At 36.9% G+C, this 12,261-nt stretch overlaps 1 protein-coding gene across 5 annotated transcripts in view; it reads right to left on the reverse strand.

Moving 5' to 3' along the window:
* Positions 1–12,261, reverse strand: part of PIKFYVE (phosphoinositide kinase, FYVE-type zinc finger containing) — a 116,476-nt gene that overhangs the window by 20,247 nt on the left and 83,968 nt on the right. For all 5 annotated transcript variants that reach the window (XM_087949420.1, XM_087949421.1, XM_026673177.2 and 2 more), the window contains 6 exons: positions 10,006–10,066; positions 9,539–9,694; positions 6,171–6,291; positions 4,801–4,896; positions 2,979–3,062; positions 1,462–1,553 (listed from right to left, as the gene is read on the reverse strand). In XM_087949420.1, coding sequence (XP_087805546.1) covers positions 1,462–1,553; positions 2,979–3,062; positions 4,801–4,896; positions 6,171–6,291; positions 9,539–9,694; positions 10,006–10,066 — 610 coding nt within the window. The remainder of the gene's footprint in view (positions 1–1,461; positions 1,554–2,978; positions 3,063–4,800; positions 4,897–6,170; positions 6,292–9,538; positions 9,695–10,005; positions 10,067–12,261) is intronic.

Below are 12,261 nucleotides of genomic sequence, written 5' to 3' on the forward strand. Positions count from 1 at the left end.
GTAACCTCTGATTTAATCACAAAATATCTCATTATCCTAGTTTCCATCTTATTTGAATCAAGAAACCATCCTTCTGATAGGCGAGGAGCCTGGCTTGTTCCTGGTACAGTGCAGATTAAATGACCAGATATGACTCAAATGCATTCATTCAAAAAGAGAAATAAAAAGGAAGCATACATATATTGTTCAAACTTTGACTCATTAAACTGCATTAGGACTGCACAGATCTTTATCACCATTAAGCAGTGCATTTGATCCATAGATCCTGCCTTTGAACTGGACTACTTAAACTTACACTTGATTTGCTACTGTAAACAAATAAATACTCTCCATTTAGGGAAGAAATTCTCCCTAATGCAGGCTTGTCCCAGATAGGCAGAAATATGAAAAGCAAGTCCCATAAAAGAAAGAGGAAAACACCAACTCTGATTTTGCTTGGCAAAATGGCAACAAAGGAATGATATGATAGCACCCTTGGAATACTTACAGGCCATCATTGAGAAGAAGGGTAATATTGGATCAAAGGGCTTCCTATACAGCCGAAATTTACTAATAGTAAGAACAACAAAATCATTTATGTGGAAGGGTAGTCCCTTGTTGCAGGACTTCACGCAGAAACTGGAAAATTATCTGTTTGAATTGGTCTACTGTTGTTCCTTAATAATGATTTTGTTGAGATACAAATTTCTGACTATTCCTATGAGATAGCACATAGTACATTAAAATTCTTTCTATACATTATTGTCTAACATACATTTGTGGGAAGTTATAGGAAGACAGACTCCAAATGAACATCAGGAAAACTTCCTAGCAGTAAAAGCAGTTCGAGATATGAAACTGATTATCAAGAAAGATGGTTGGTTCCCTTGACTGGATGGGTTCGAGGGGAGGATAGGATAGGGAAGGATCTGCAGGAGATAACATTTTTTCTAAGAATGCATTAAAATACTAGTAGCATATATTTAAAGCAAAAGTGGATTAATTATAGCAGGGGGCAGTATTTAGTCAACCTTGACTGATCTAAAAAAGCTAAGCTAAACTGGATCTGATGAATACTTATATAGAAGATCATCAGACAACCAACAGTGTAGATTAGACCGGGAAGTTGGAAAACCACCTAAAAGAAGGCAACAGCAAAGATATTTTTGCAAACAAAAAAAAAGATGCCAAGTTCAATTCAAAGGCCTCATTTCTATGTGATGAAATGTAGTTTTAGCACAAATTCTGAGATTAATGAATTAATAGGTCTCATTGATTTTATTAAATGATCTTATTAAATTTATTGAAACAATGTTTCCATTAGATTTGTTATGGGGTTAGAACAGAACTTTAGATAAATCTGAGCAATGGTATACTGAAGTTTTTAGGATCTAATTTTCCTTATTTGAACAAGTTGTTTTGGAGTCCTGCAGTAAGACAGATAAATGGATACGAACACCCATAAAATCTGAAATTTCTTACGCTGTTCAGCTTCAGTTGTTTGGCTTGCCTGTCCCACATTCGTTTCAGGTAGTCGAACTGGGCTGTTGGTCTTCACTCTGCTCTCAGCCACACTGGAAATCAAAAATAGTTTTTTGGCTACAATTTACTTTAAACCACCTGATGCAAATGTGATTGCATCAAACACAGAAGCCTAAATTTTACGGAAGTACCATCCTACATACATATGGGTCATATTTAATTTAGTGGACATAAAAACAACTCTGCTGGATTAGAATATGATTCTCTAAAAGCTAGTATACTTTTTCCAACATATGCCTTCTAAAACCCACAAAAAGAGAAAATTTGCTCCCAAAGAGGTTGCCTTTGAGAATGAATGCTATTAGAATGCTGCTTCTGAAATTCAGGTTTCATTGGGTTAATAAATAGCTGTCAACAAATCCACAGACAGGCTTCCAGGATTTGCTATAGTGACACTAGTCTGAACCTGTCATACCTAAAGATGAAAGTGGCAAACAAGCAGAGTGAGCAAAAGTCAGGAAACTTGTTTAAGGAATCAACTTGTTAAGGAAAACAAAGGAAAGCATGTCACAAAAACCAGACCATATGCTAAGGCCTATCAAAGGAAGGTGGGCCTCAGCACATGAAATCTCTGCCCAAATCTTATCAGCGGCTACCGGACCTGTAAATCAGTATGGCAAGAGAAGGTACCTGTCTTATGGATCAATAAAGCAAGGACTTTGGGGGATGAAAGAGATCCTGAAGCCCACCCACTCTTTGAGTCATCTTTAGACTCAAACATGGCAGCTTCTGTCCTCGAATACCTGGCAGCCTAGTTGAGAACATAGATTAAGTGTGAGTATATCTGTGGATGGGTGGGAAAGAGCAAATGTACATTATACATAAAATGTACATAAATGTTGCTGTTAGTTAAAGTTCACTGGATCTCTATGTGTTCCAAAAAACTGGTTATGTCTTAATGTTTGGTAGAAAGTGATTTGAGCGTGGCTATTGACCAGGGCTGTTAGCAAGTTGAGCGAGTGATTATAGGTTGAACGCACTGGTATGTGTAACAATCCAAAGCTTCATACAGTAAATTTCCTGGAAAATCCCAGAAGCTAAAGCTATATTGAACATATAAAGAGAATGCTGGGTTATGCAAATAGCACAATTTTATATAATACAATATCAAGAGAAAATGTTAGTAAGAATCTAGATCAGTCTTTTTTAACCTCATGCCTTTCCAGATATGCTGGGATTCTGCTCCCAGAATTTCCAGCCAAATTCAAAGGATGGCTGGATGTTCTACAATTTAGAGTGCTCTTGAAATCCATAAAAGTGCTCTTCAAAGTCTGCATATTTCAGGTATATGTTGCCAAAAGAAACTAAATGGATCAAGTAGAACACACTGTTGATGATTTGAAAGAACAACCAAAAAGACCCTCTGCTGGCAATTATCAAAGCTACAGGAGGATCTGAATTATTCTTATGAGTCCTAATTGAACGTACAAACTAAGAGAGAGAAATGAGTTTGTCACCTGTTTGACTGAAATCCTTCGTCAACACTGCTCTTCAAACATAATTTTGATAATTCATCTAAGGCATTTTTGTATTCCTTGCAACTGAAAATAAACAAGATGTTTTATTCAAATGGCTCGATTCTATAGTTTAAAGTATGAGTGGGCACCATGCAAACAAATAGTTAAAGTATTATTGGGAAGATAAACTTGTTTCTTGGTTGCACTAGACTTAGTACAACTTCAGGAGGTAATCCTCATATACTCCTGCATCTGAGAACATTCAGAGGGAATTTTGACACATGTATTTATAATGTAAATACTCAAGCAATTATTCTGCTTACACCTATTAGTGTCTTCTCTGCTCTGGATTGGCTGAAAGAGGATGACAGAAAGGGCATCAAGTTGGTCAATTTGAGGGGAGGGCAGGGAGAATGAGTACTTTAGTCTTCCCAATGATTGTAGACCAGAGATAACAAAGCTACCTGTCTGATCATTCCAAAAGATCTAGAGGATGGTGCAAAAGCACTTTGCCTTCAGTAGAAAACAGCAGAATTCAAGGAGCTGTGACAAAGCCTGAGTTCCCAATTGTAGAAAACCGCCTCTGTGACAGCTTCAGGAAAAAAATGCTTAATTTCCAAAGTCGTCAGGAATTGTGGGTATACTAGACTGTAACATCAGTCTAAGATCGGTGCTGATATGCAGATGAGACCAGAACATTTTGCCCTGCCTACTTTCATGTAGATAAACGGAAATGGCTTATGAAAACTTTAGCTGATACGTGTTCAAATATAAAGATGTACATGATCAATATGAAATGTTCAAATCCACCTAAAAGAACACTTGAAGCCCAATTTAAATATATGGTTTAAAAACTGCAGACACACAGGGTCTTTCTCTGGAGAATTGGTTGCCATATTTCTCCTAGTATAATAATTAAGAGAGGCTTAACAAAAGTCAAGCCAACTCAAGGCATGGAGTTTATTAAGAAATGTGCATGAATAAATTCTCCATTTTCCAATTTTATCAGCCTTTTAACAAATGAAATATTATTTAAGGAAATGACCCAATCAAATAATATTAATCTAATCTGGCAGCTATACTATGCAGCACTTAAACTGACCCACCAGAAGGAAACAGATCATCTGGGGCACTAAGAAAGTTAGTAGAGCTCGTGTTATAAAGCACTGAAGGATAATAACAAATAGATCCAAGAAGCAGCAGATCCTATTTCCAGGCTATGCAAGGTTTTTATTTATTTAATTTATTATGCCTTGTTCTTCAGACAAACTATCTCAAGGTCAGATAGAAATGAAATAAAATGTTCAATTGGAACATACAATATTTGTATGCTAATGAACATAGTAAGTCCTTGCCTCACTGAGAACAGTCAAATGCTTTATCCTTTATTCCCTAAAACCAAACTTAACTAAGATTTCCATAAAGCATATTATATTAACATGTACAAAACCAGTCAGCTCTAAGAAAATAGTTAAGGTTGAATGAAAGATGACCAGCCTTGATGAAATGGCAAAGGAAAGAGCTGTGTGAACTTCAGTGGCCAAATTGCCCCCCCTCCCAGTCAGAAATACTTTGGTGGAGTCTAGATGGGTGCTCTTGGTAAAGCTTTAAAAGGAGGTCGGACAGGGTAAAAGCAGCAGTCAATTAAACAAGGATGAATCAAATTATTTAGCTCTGTGCTTTAAAAACTCAAAAGCAAGTAAAGAATTTGTTTTTCTGAATGTAGAAAAAGAAATCTATTGAGCTTCTACTCCCATAATCCCCAACAGGGAACCACTAGGTTGAAAAAGATTTCTTGGATTGAAGCAGGAAACCAACTTACCTGAGAGCAAAGGCGATGATGGAGCTTGGTTCCTTTTCACAGACAGCAATAGGAACCCGTTCGTGCTCATACATTAAGTAATGCTTGTCAGGCTCACTACATTAAGAACACAAAAATTACAACATGTTGTTTGTTTACAACAAGCAAGTCTAAGTCACAGATTTCTCAGATGCAAGAAAACATTGAATGTAAAAGAATTCCTCCCAAAAAACCCAGAAAATTAAGCAGAAGAACCTCATTGGCCTCTTTCACTATATTCTTAAAAGTAAATTATTGGAAGAAGAAGAAATACAGAGCTCCTTCCAAGTGAATACAGCAATAAAGCAAATTGGGGTGGCCTTTATGATTTTTTTTTGTTTTATCCAAGTATAAAATATAAAGGAAAATAGAGATAGGAAATTAGGGGAAGGATAAAATATGGGGGGAAGAAAATATGAGATACAAGGGAGGGAGCGTTGACTTTAGACTCTTTTTAGCACAGTAGAAGATAACATTACAGCCTCAATTTTTTATATTTACACATATATACTGGCCATTTCTATAACAACAAATCTATCTAATTGGCAAAACCAAAGTTTCATATTTTTTTTTCATCATATCCACAAAATCCAAAAGTGATTTCCAAACAAAAAACATAATTAAATATATTCTCCTCTTCAAATTTAACCATTTCTGCTTTTTCTTCCTCGCTGTGGAAATAATATATATTTGTTTGCACTTAATAATCTTCATAAACCATCACCATTTATAACAACAAAATTCACTGTATTCTTTCAGATTCTTTAACCTTAAAGGGAAAATACTATTTTTCCATCCATTTTAAAACACTATACTTTTCTTTAAAAATATTTCTAAGATCAAAAAAGTTTTAATACATTTTTTTAAACTTCCTCTTAACATACATACTTAAAAGTTCACTATTAGTCAGACCAATAAAATTCCAACTAACTCCAATTAACACATGAAATAACTTTTAATTTAGCTATGACATTAGCTATAATATTTGGATTAGGATAAAATTGTTCTTTTTTTTACTTCCTGATGCTAATGTTTCACTGAAAGGACAATTCCAAACTAGCATAAAAATCCAAAGAAGAAAATCACACACTCACACACACCACAACACAGCCAGTTAACACCAGTTCTTCTTCTTAAACTAATATTAAGGTCCCCGTGGGACTAATAAATAATTAATTCTACATTAACTATTACTCCACAGAAATATATTACACCTTATACAAGCCAATGAATTAAATATCACTGTCTTTTCACAACAGGCTTTGCAACCAAGGAGCAATATGAACAAAACAATCACACACAAAAAAACCTTGTACAGAAATTATCTTCCTTCTAAAATTGATTTTACTTACAAGGGGGATGGAATTGGATTGTAGCTATTTCCAGGTAACAGATTTGCTAGAATAGCTTTCATGGTGGATTTTTCTTTCACCTGACTATCCATAGACCCCAGCAAATGCCCATCAAATACATCTGGAATAAAAAAGGAAGGTACAACTTTTAATATTACTAGAGTTCCAAGATTTCTTTAAAATGCTGATTCTTAGGGGGCTACAGAGATAATTTGTTGTCTCAAATTGATAACTTCAATAATTTTGAAATATACTGCTGATTCTGGAAAATGGTCAATAAGGTTATGAACCTTTATCAATCTAGAATCCAATAACAACAACAACAGCTAGTTGTTGTTCTGCAGTTCTGAGAAAAACAAGGCCAGATTTCTAGAATATGATCATTGCAAAAGGACAATCTGTGAAATCTGTCTCTCTTTCTGTATTCAGAACCTTACAAATGTTAACCAATTCTATAATGGGCAACACAAATTGAAGATACCAGTTGGAGAATTCTGCTCCATCTGGTGTAATCAGAAATTTCTAGTCCCAAATGAAAAGATAATGAAAGTTAGTCTGGTGTAGTAGTTAAGATGCTGGACTGGAAACCAGGAGGCTCAGAGTTCTCATCCACCTTTAAGCCCAAAAGCTAGGTGGGTGAATTTGGACCAGACATTGTCTCTCAGCCCAACCCACATCACAGAATAGTGGTGGTAGTTGTCATAGAAAAAATAAAAGACAGGAACACTGAGTACACTGCACGGGAGCAAAGTTCTGAAGAGCTCTTGATTTCTTCATATTCTCTTCATTTTAATTATAATTCTGAATCCCAGGAGGAAGACAAACAGCTGACAGGGAGTGGGAGTGGCTTCCGTTGGCTGTGGAGGAAACTGGGGAAGGGCAAAGTCCAGCTGGGCAGAGCAGGGGGGAAATAGAACAAGGGAGAGGGAGTTCAGAGGAAGACCCAGACCCACCCCCTCTTCATCCTAGGGCATGCAGGGAGGAATGGAGAAGAGAGTAACGTGGGTTGCATGGCTTACGGGGGAGGAAAGGGCCCTGATTCCCTTCATTAGACACACCTGGGAATGAGAGTTTAAAAGAAATGCATGCTGAGTGCAGCAGCTGCTGGGAGCAAACATGAGTTTATCTTGTGTTATCTGTGTTTCTGGTGTCTTCCCAACCGTTGAGTTATTGCCGTGCCTTCACATCTGGAATTCTTTGCTCCTGCCCGGCTGAACTAATTACCTCATTTTGCCTTGACTGGACTTATAGTTGCAGTTTTTGTTGACCACATTTTGGACTTGATCCTCTGTAGCCAAAGGCTGTTCCTGGGAGAGTTTTTCTCTAGCCAGAAGGTAACCAGGACATTGGGGGCAAAGTTGGAGCTAATAAAGGGACTCCTACTGATTATCTGACTGTGTTGCCTTTGTGCCACACCCCAGGTTATCACATAGTTCAAAAAGAAACCTGTTGCTGTAATAGTGCGTGATCCACACTGTATTATAGCCTTCAAGGCCCATGTACAGGTAAAACTTGAAAAATTAGAATATTGTGCAAAAGTTCATTTATTTTAGTAATGCAACTTAAAAGGTGAAACTAATATATGAGATAGACTCATTACATGCAAAGCAAGATAGTTCAAGCCGTGATTTGTCATCATTGAGATGATTATGGCTTACAGCTCATGAAAACCCCAAATCCACAATCTCAAAAAATTAGAATATTGTGAAAAGGTTCAATATACTAGGCTCAAAGTGTCCCACTCTAATCAGCTAATTAAGCCATAACACCTGCAAAGGGTTCCTGAAGCACAATCATGGGAAAGACCGCTGACCTGGCAGTTGTGCAGAAAACCATCATTGACACCCTCCATAAGGAGGGAAAGCCTCAAAAGGTAAGTTGGATGTTCCCAAAGTGCTGTATCAAAGCACGTTAATAGAAAGTTATGTGGAAGGGAAAAGTGTGGAAGAAAAAGGTGCACAAGCAGCAGGGATGACCGCAGCCTGGAGAGGATTGTCAGGAAAAGGCCATTCAAAAGTGTTGGGGACTTTCACAAGGAGTGGACTGAGGCTGGAGTCAGTGCATCAAGAGCTACCACACACAGATGGATCCTGGACATGGGCTTCAAATGTCGTATTCCTCTTGTCAAGCTGCTCCTGAACAACAAACGTCAGAAGTGTCTCACCTGGGCTAAAGAAAAACAGGTCTGTTGCTCAGTGGTCCAAAGTCCTCTTTTCTGATGAGAGCAACTTTTGCATCTCATTTGGAAACCAAGGACCCAGAGTCTGGAGGAAGAATGGAGACGCACACACTGCAAGATGCTTGAAGTCCAGTGTGAAGTTTCCACAGTCTGTGTTGATTTGGGGAGCCATGTCATCTGCTGGTGTTGGTCCACTGTGCTTCATTAAGTCCAGGGTCAACGCAGCCATCTACCAGGAGATTTTGGAGCACTTCATGCTTCCTTCCACAGCCGAGTTTTATGGGGATGCTGACTTCATTTTCCAGCAGGACTTGGCACCTGCCCAAACTGCCAAAAGCACCAAAACCTGGTTCAATGACTGTGGGATTACTGTGCTTGATTGGCCAGCAAACTCGCCTGACCTGAACCCCATAGAGAATCTATGGGGCATTGCCAAGAGAAAGATGAGAGACATGAGACCGAACAATGCAGAAGAGCTGAAGGCCGCTATTGAAGCATCCTGGTCTTCCACAACACCTCAACAGTGCCACAGGCTGATAGCTTCCATACCACGGCGCGTTGAGGCAGTAATTGCTGCAAAAGGGACCCAAACCAAGTACTGAGTACATATGCATGCTTATACTTTTCAGAGGTCCGATATTGCTCTATGTACAATCCTTGTTTTATTGATTGCATGTAATATTCTAATTTTCTGAGATTGTGGATTTGGGGTTTTCATGAGCTGTAAGCCATCGTCATCGCAATTATGACAAATCACGGCTTGAACTATCTTGCTTTGCATGTAATGAGTTTATCTCATATATTAGTTTCACCTTTTAAGTGGCATTATTGAAATAAATGAACTTTTGCACAATATTCTAATTTTTCGAGTTTCACCTGTACTTCCAAAAGCAACCCTGTATTTCTATATTCTTTAGAGCAAATGAAGGGACTAAGACAAGGGAAGAGAAACTTTCACAAGATTATCTAATAAGTTCAGCAGAAAAATTAATGTGAATTTTTTTTTTTGAGCCAAATCACCTCATATGTATTTTGAGCAATAAACAAACATGGAATTTCTTATGATGTCATTCTAGTCAGATAGTTTTGAAAGTAGCAAGTATAATAAGATGTAAACTAAACCAGACATCCAAGGTAGCCTAGACTTTCATAGAAGCAGGAGTGAAGAGAGAAAGACCCCACTGATTACCTTCTGAGCTGCCAGCTGCATCTGGATCAGAGACAACACTGGCAAAGGTAGACCCTCCTGTTAACTGGTCAGATACAACCTCTGGAGGAGTAGGAAGCTGCAGTAGAGAAGAACTGGTGGAGCTTTGGCTGGACAGAGTAGTCAAGAAACGATCTTCTATGGAGGAAAAATACAGACATTGGAGCATTCTTAGAACGCCTTTGAAATAAGGTATGTGTGCTTTAAGAAACCACCAAAAAGGGTTTTAGTACAGATTGAAATAAGATAAATGGATACTAGGAGAAGCACTCATTAGCATTTATACTCTTTGAAAACCATGCCAGGTGTTGTTTCTAATTTTTCAAATATTTCACCATAAATATTAAAATTAGATTTTCTTAAGCTGCAAGTTCCATATAGAAAATGGAAAAGCTGCAAACACTCAAGCTAAACATACAATGGCATGTCTTCTTATATATGCAGCATACCTTTCTCACCATTCTGAAGTGCTGGAGAAACATTACGAGGAGATGCATCCATTGAACTGATCTGTAGAACAAAGAGTTACTTCTTTCATATTGAGAATTTTTCTTCCAAATCAATACCATTTTGCTAAAAAAAACACCCCAAACCACTCCTTCTCAATGCACATAAACATGAAAACATGCAATCTCCTGAAAAAAGAAATGGACAAAACTTTTCTTCTTGGTGTTTTTCTAGAACAAATGAAGTATCTCTCATTTTAAGAAATGTAATTGGATATTCATCTCCATTCAATGAAAAAGTACAATAGTTGTCAGAGAAACTGAGGCACTGTAATACTGTGATCTATAATGAGATCTGTAGTTGTTCATCTAAGTCCTGTTAATAAATATTCTGCTTAAATGAACAATCTTTACAATAAATATACTGTCATACCTTTACTGAACACATTGAGCCAACATTTACTACCATTCTTAAAAAAATGTAGAACTTCAAATTAAGTAATTGATTATACTTCCTTCAGCAGCAATGACATCATACATTTCCTATATTGGTTGATCAATTCTGCGTATCAACCTGGTAATATTTTAGCCCATTCGTTTTTAAAGAACTGATTCAAATCAACAACATTTCTGAATTGTTATACATGCCTATACTTCAGGTCATGCTGCAATATTTTACTTGGGTTAAGAAGAGGGCTCTTAATTCTAGTATTTCAAAACAGAAACTTTTTTTTTGCTTCAGCTATTCTATTGCAAATATTTGAAGCTGGCATAGTTATTACATTGGATGACACATGTCTGTTTAAACATCAACTTAGGGACAGATGCTGTAACAATACCCTATAGAATTTCCTAGTAGAGTCTAGAATTCATTATTATCTCAATAAACCAATCGATCCCGAGACTACAAAGCAATCCCAAACCAAGAAATGCCACTTAATGCTTAATAATTTGTAATTTTACTTTTTTCATTAACATTTTACTTTTTTCAAATAAAATTTGACAAAAAATCCATTTTCATATCATCTATCCACAGAACACTGTTTCATTAGCATCTTGATGAACATGGATATCAGACAATAAAAGAAGGGCCTACAAATCATTCACCATTGTTCTAGGTATTTTGCAGTTTCCTGGCGTGTAGAATGCCTTGCCCTGTGATGAATGACTGTTCTTGGAATCAATGAATCAATGGGGTTTCATTTCCTTCATTTGTAACCTGATTGTGCACTGATGGAGGCCAAAGACTTTGGCAATGGTTTCGTAGTCCTTTTCAGACTCATATGTCTGCAAACATCTCTTCTGATCAGGACATAATTCAACATATCTATGTTATAAAGAGAAAACTCTTGACTGTGGAAACCCATCTTTTTTTTAAATAGCAAAAGCAGAGGGAGCAGACATGATTGTTATCTCAACAATTAGAATATTTTATTTAACTTATTGCCTTCATTGCCCTAAGATTTCCACATTTGTTTTCTAACAAACATAGTGAGTTTTGGCTTAGTACGTTAATGAAAGTATGAACACTACATTGTTTTATATTATTTATATTGTTTTAACAACAATTTCTATTAATAAGACTGAGATGAAGCTCTGATCACACCATAGATCAGTACTGTAGAATTACAAATAGTTCTAAAGCATTCTCAAACTTTTTCTTACCAAAGTAATCCAAAGTCATGCAACCATCATGCACTCTGCTGCAGTTTGGCAATTTATAAAAAGCATTGCAGGTTTTCATAAATTCCTCCTGCATGTAGGAAGAATTCAACAGAACCTAATTTTATTCTAGATTTATTATGCTAATTTGTGCACTTAGAAACAGATGCTTTCTGAACTAGCAATTTATTTTTATTTATTTGTCACGCATGTATCAGATAACAAATATAATTAGAAAATTATTATTACATGAAATGGGTATGAATAAAAAGGAGACATTAGGACAGGGATGGTAGGCACATTGATGCGCTTATGCACGCCCCTTACAGACCTCTTAAAAATGGGGTACGTTCAACAGTAGACAGTCCAAGGTGAAAGTTTTGGGGGGTTTGGGGAAGAAACCAGAGTCAGGTAGTGCATTCCAGGCATTGACAACTCTGTTGCTGAAGTCGTATTTTCTGCAATCGAGTTTGGAGTGGTTTACCTTAAGTTTGTATCTATTTTGTGCTCATGTATTGTTTGAAGCTGAAGTAGTCATTGACAGGTAGGACATTGTAGCAGATAATTTTGTGTATTATACTTAGGTCAGACCAAAGG

The sequence above is a fragment of the Notechis scutatus genome, chromosome 1, assembly GCF_049901735.1.
Source record: "Notechis scutatus isolate UNSWTSFEM ecotype Mainland chromosome 1, rNotScu1.2, whole genome shotgun sequence".
NCBI lineage: Eukaryota > Metazoa > Chordata > Lepidosauria > Squamata > Elapidae > Notechis > Notechis scutatus.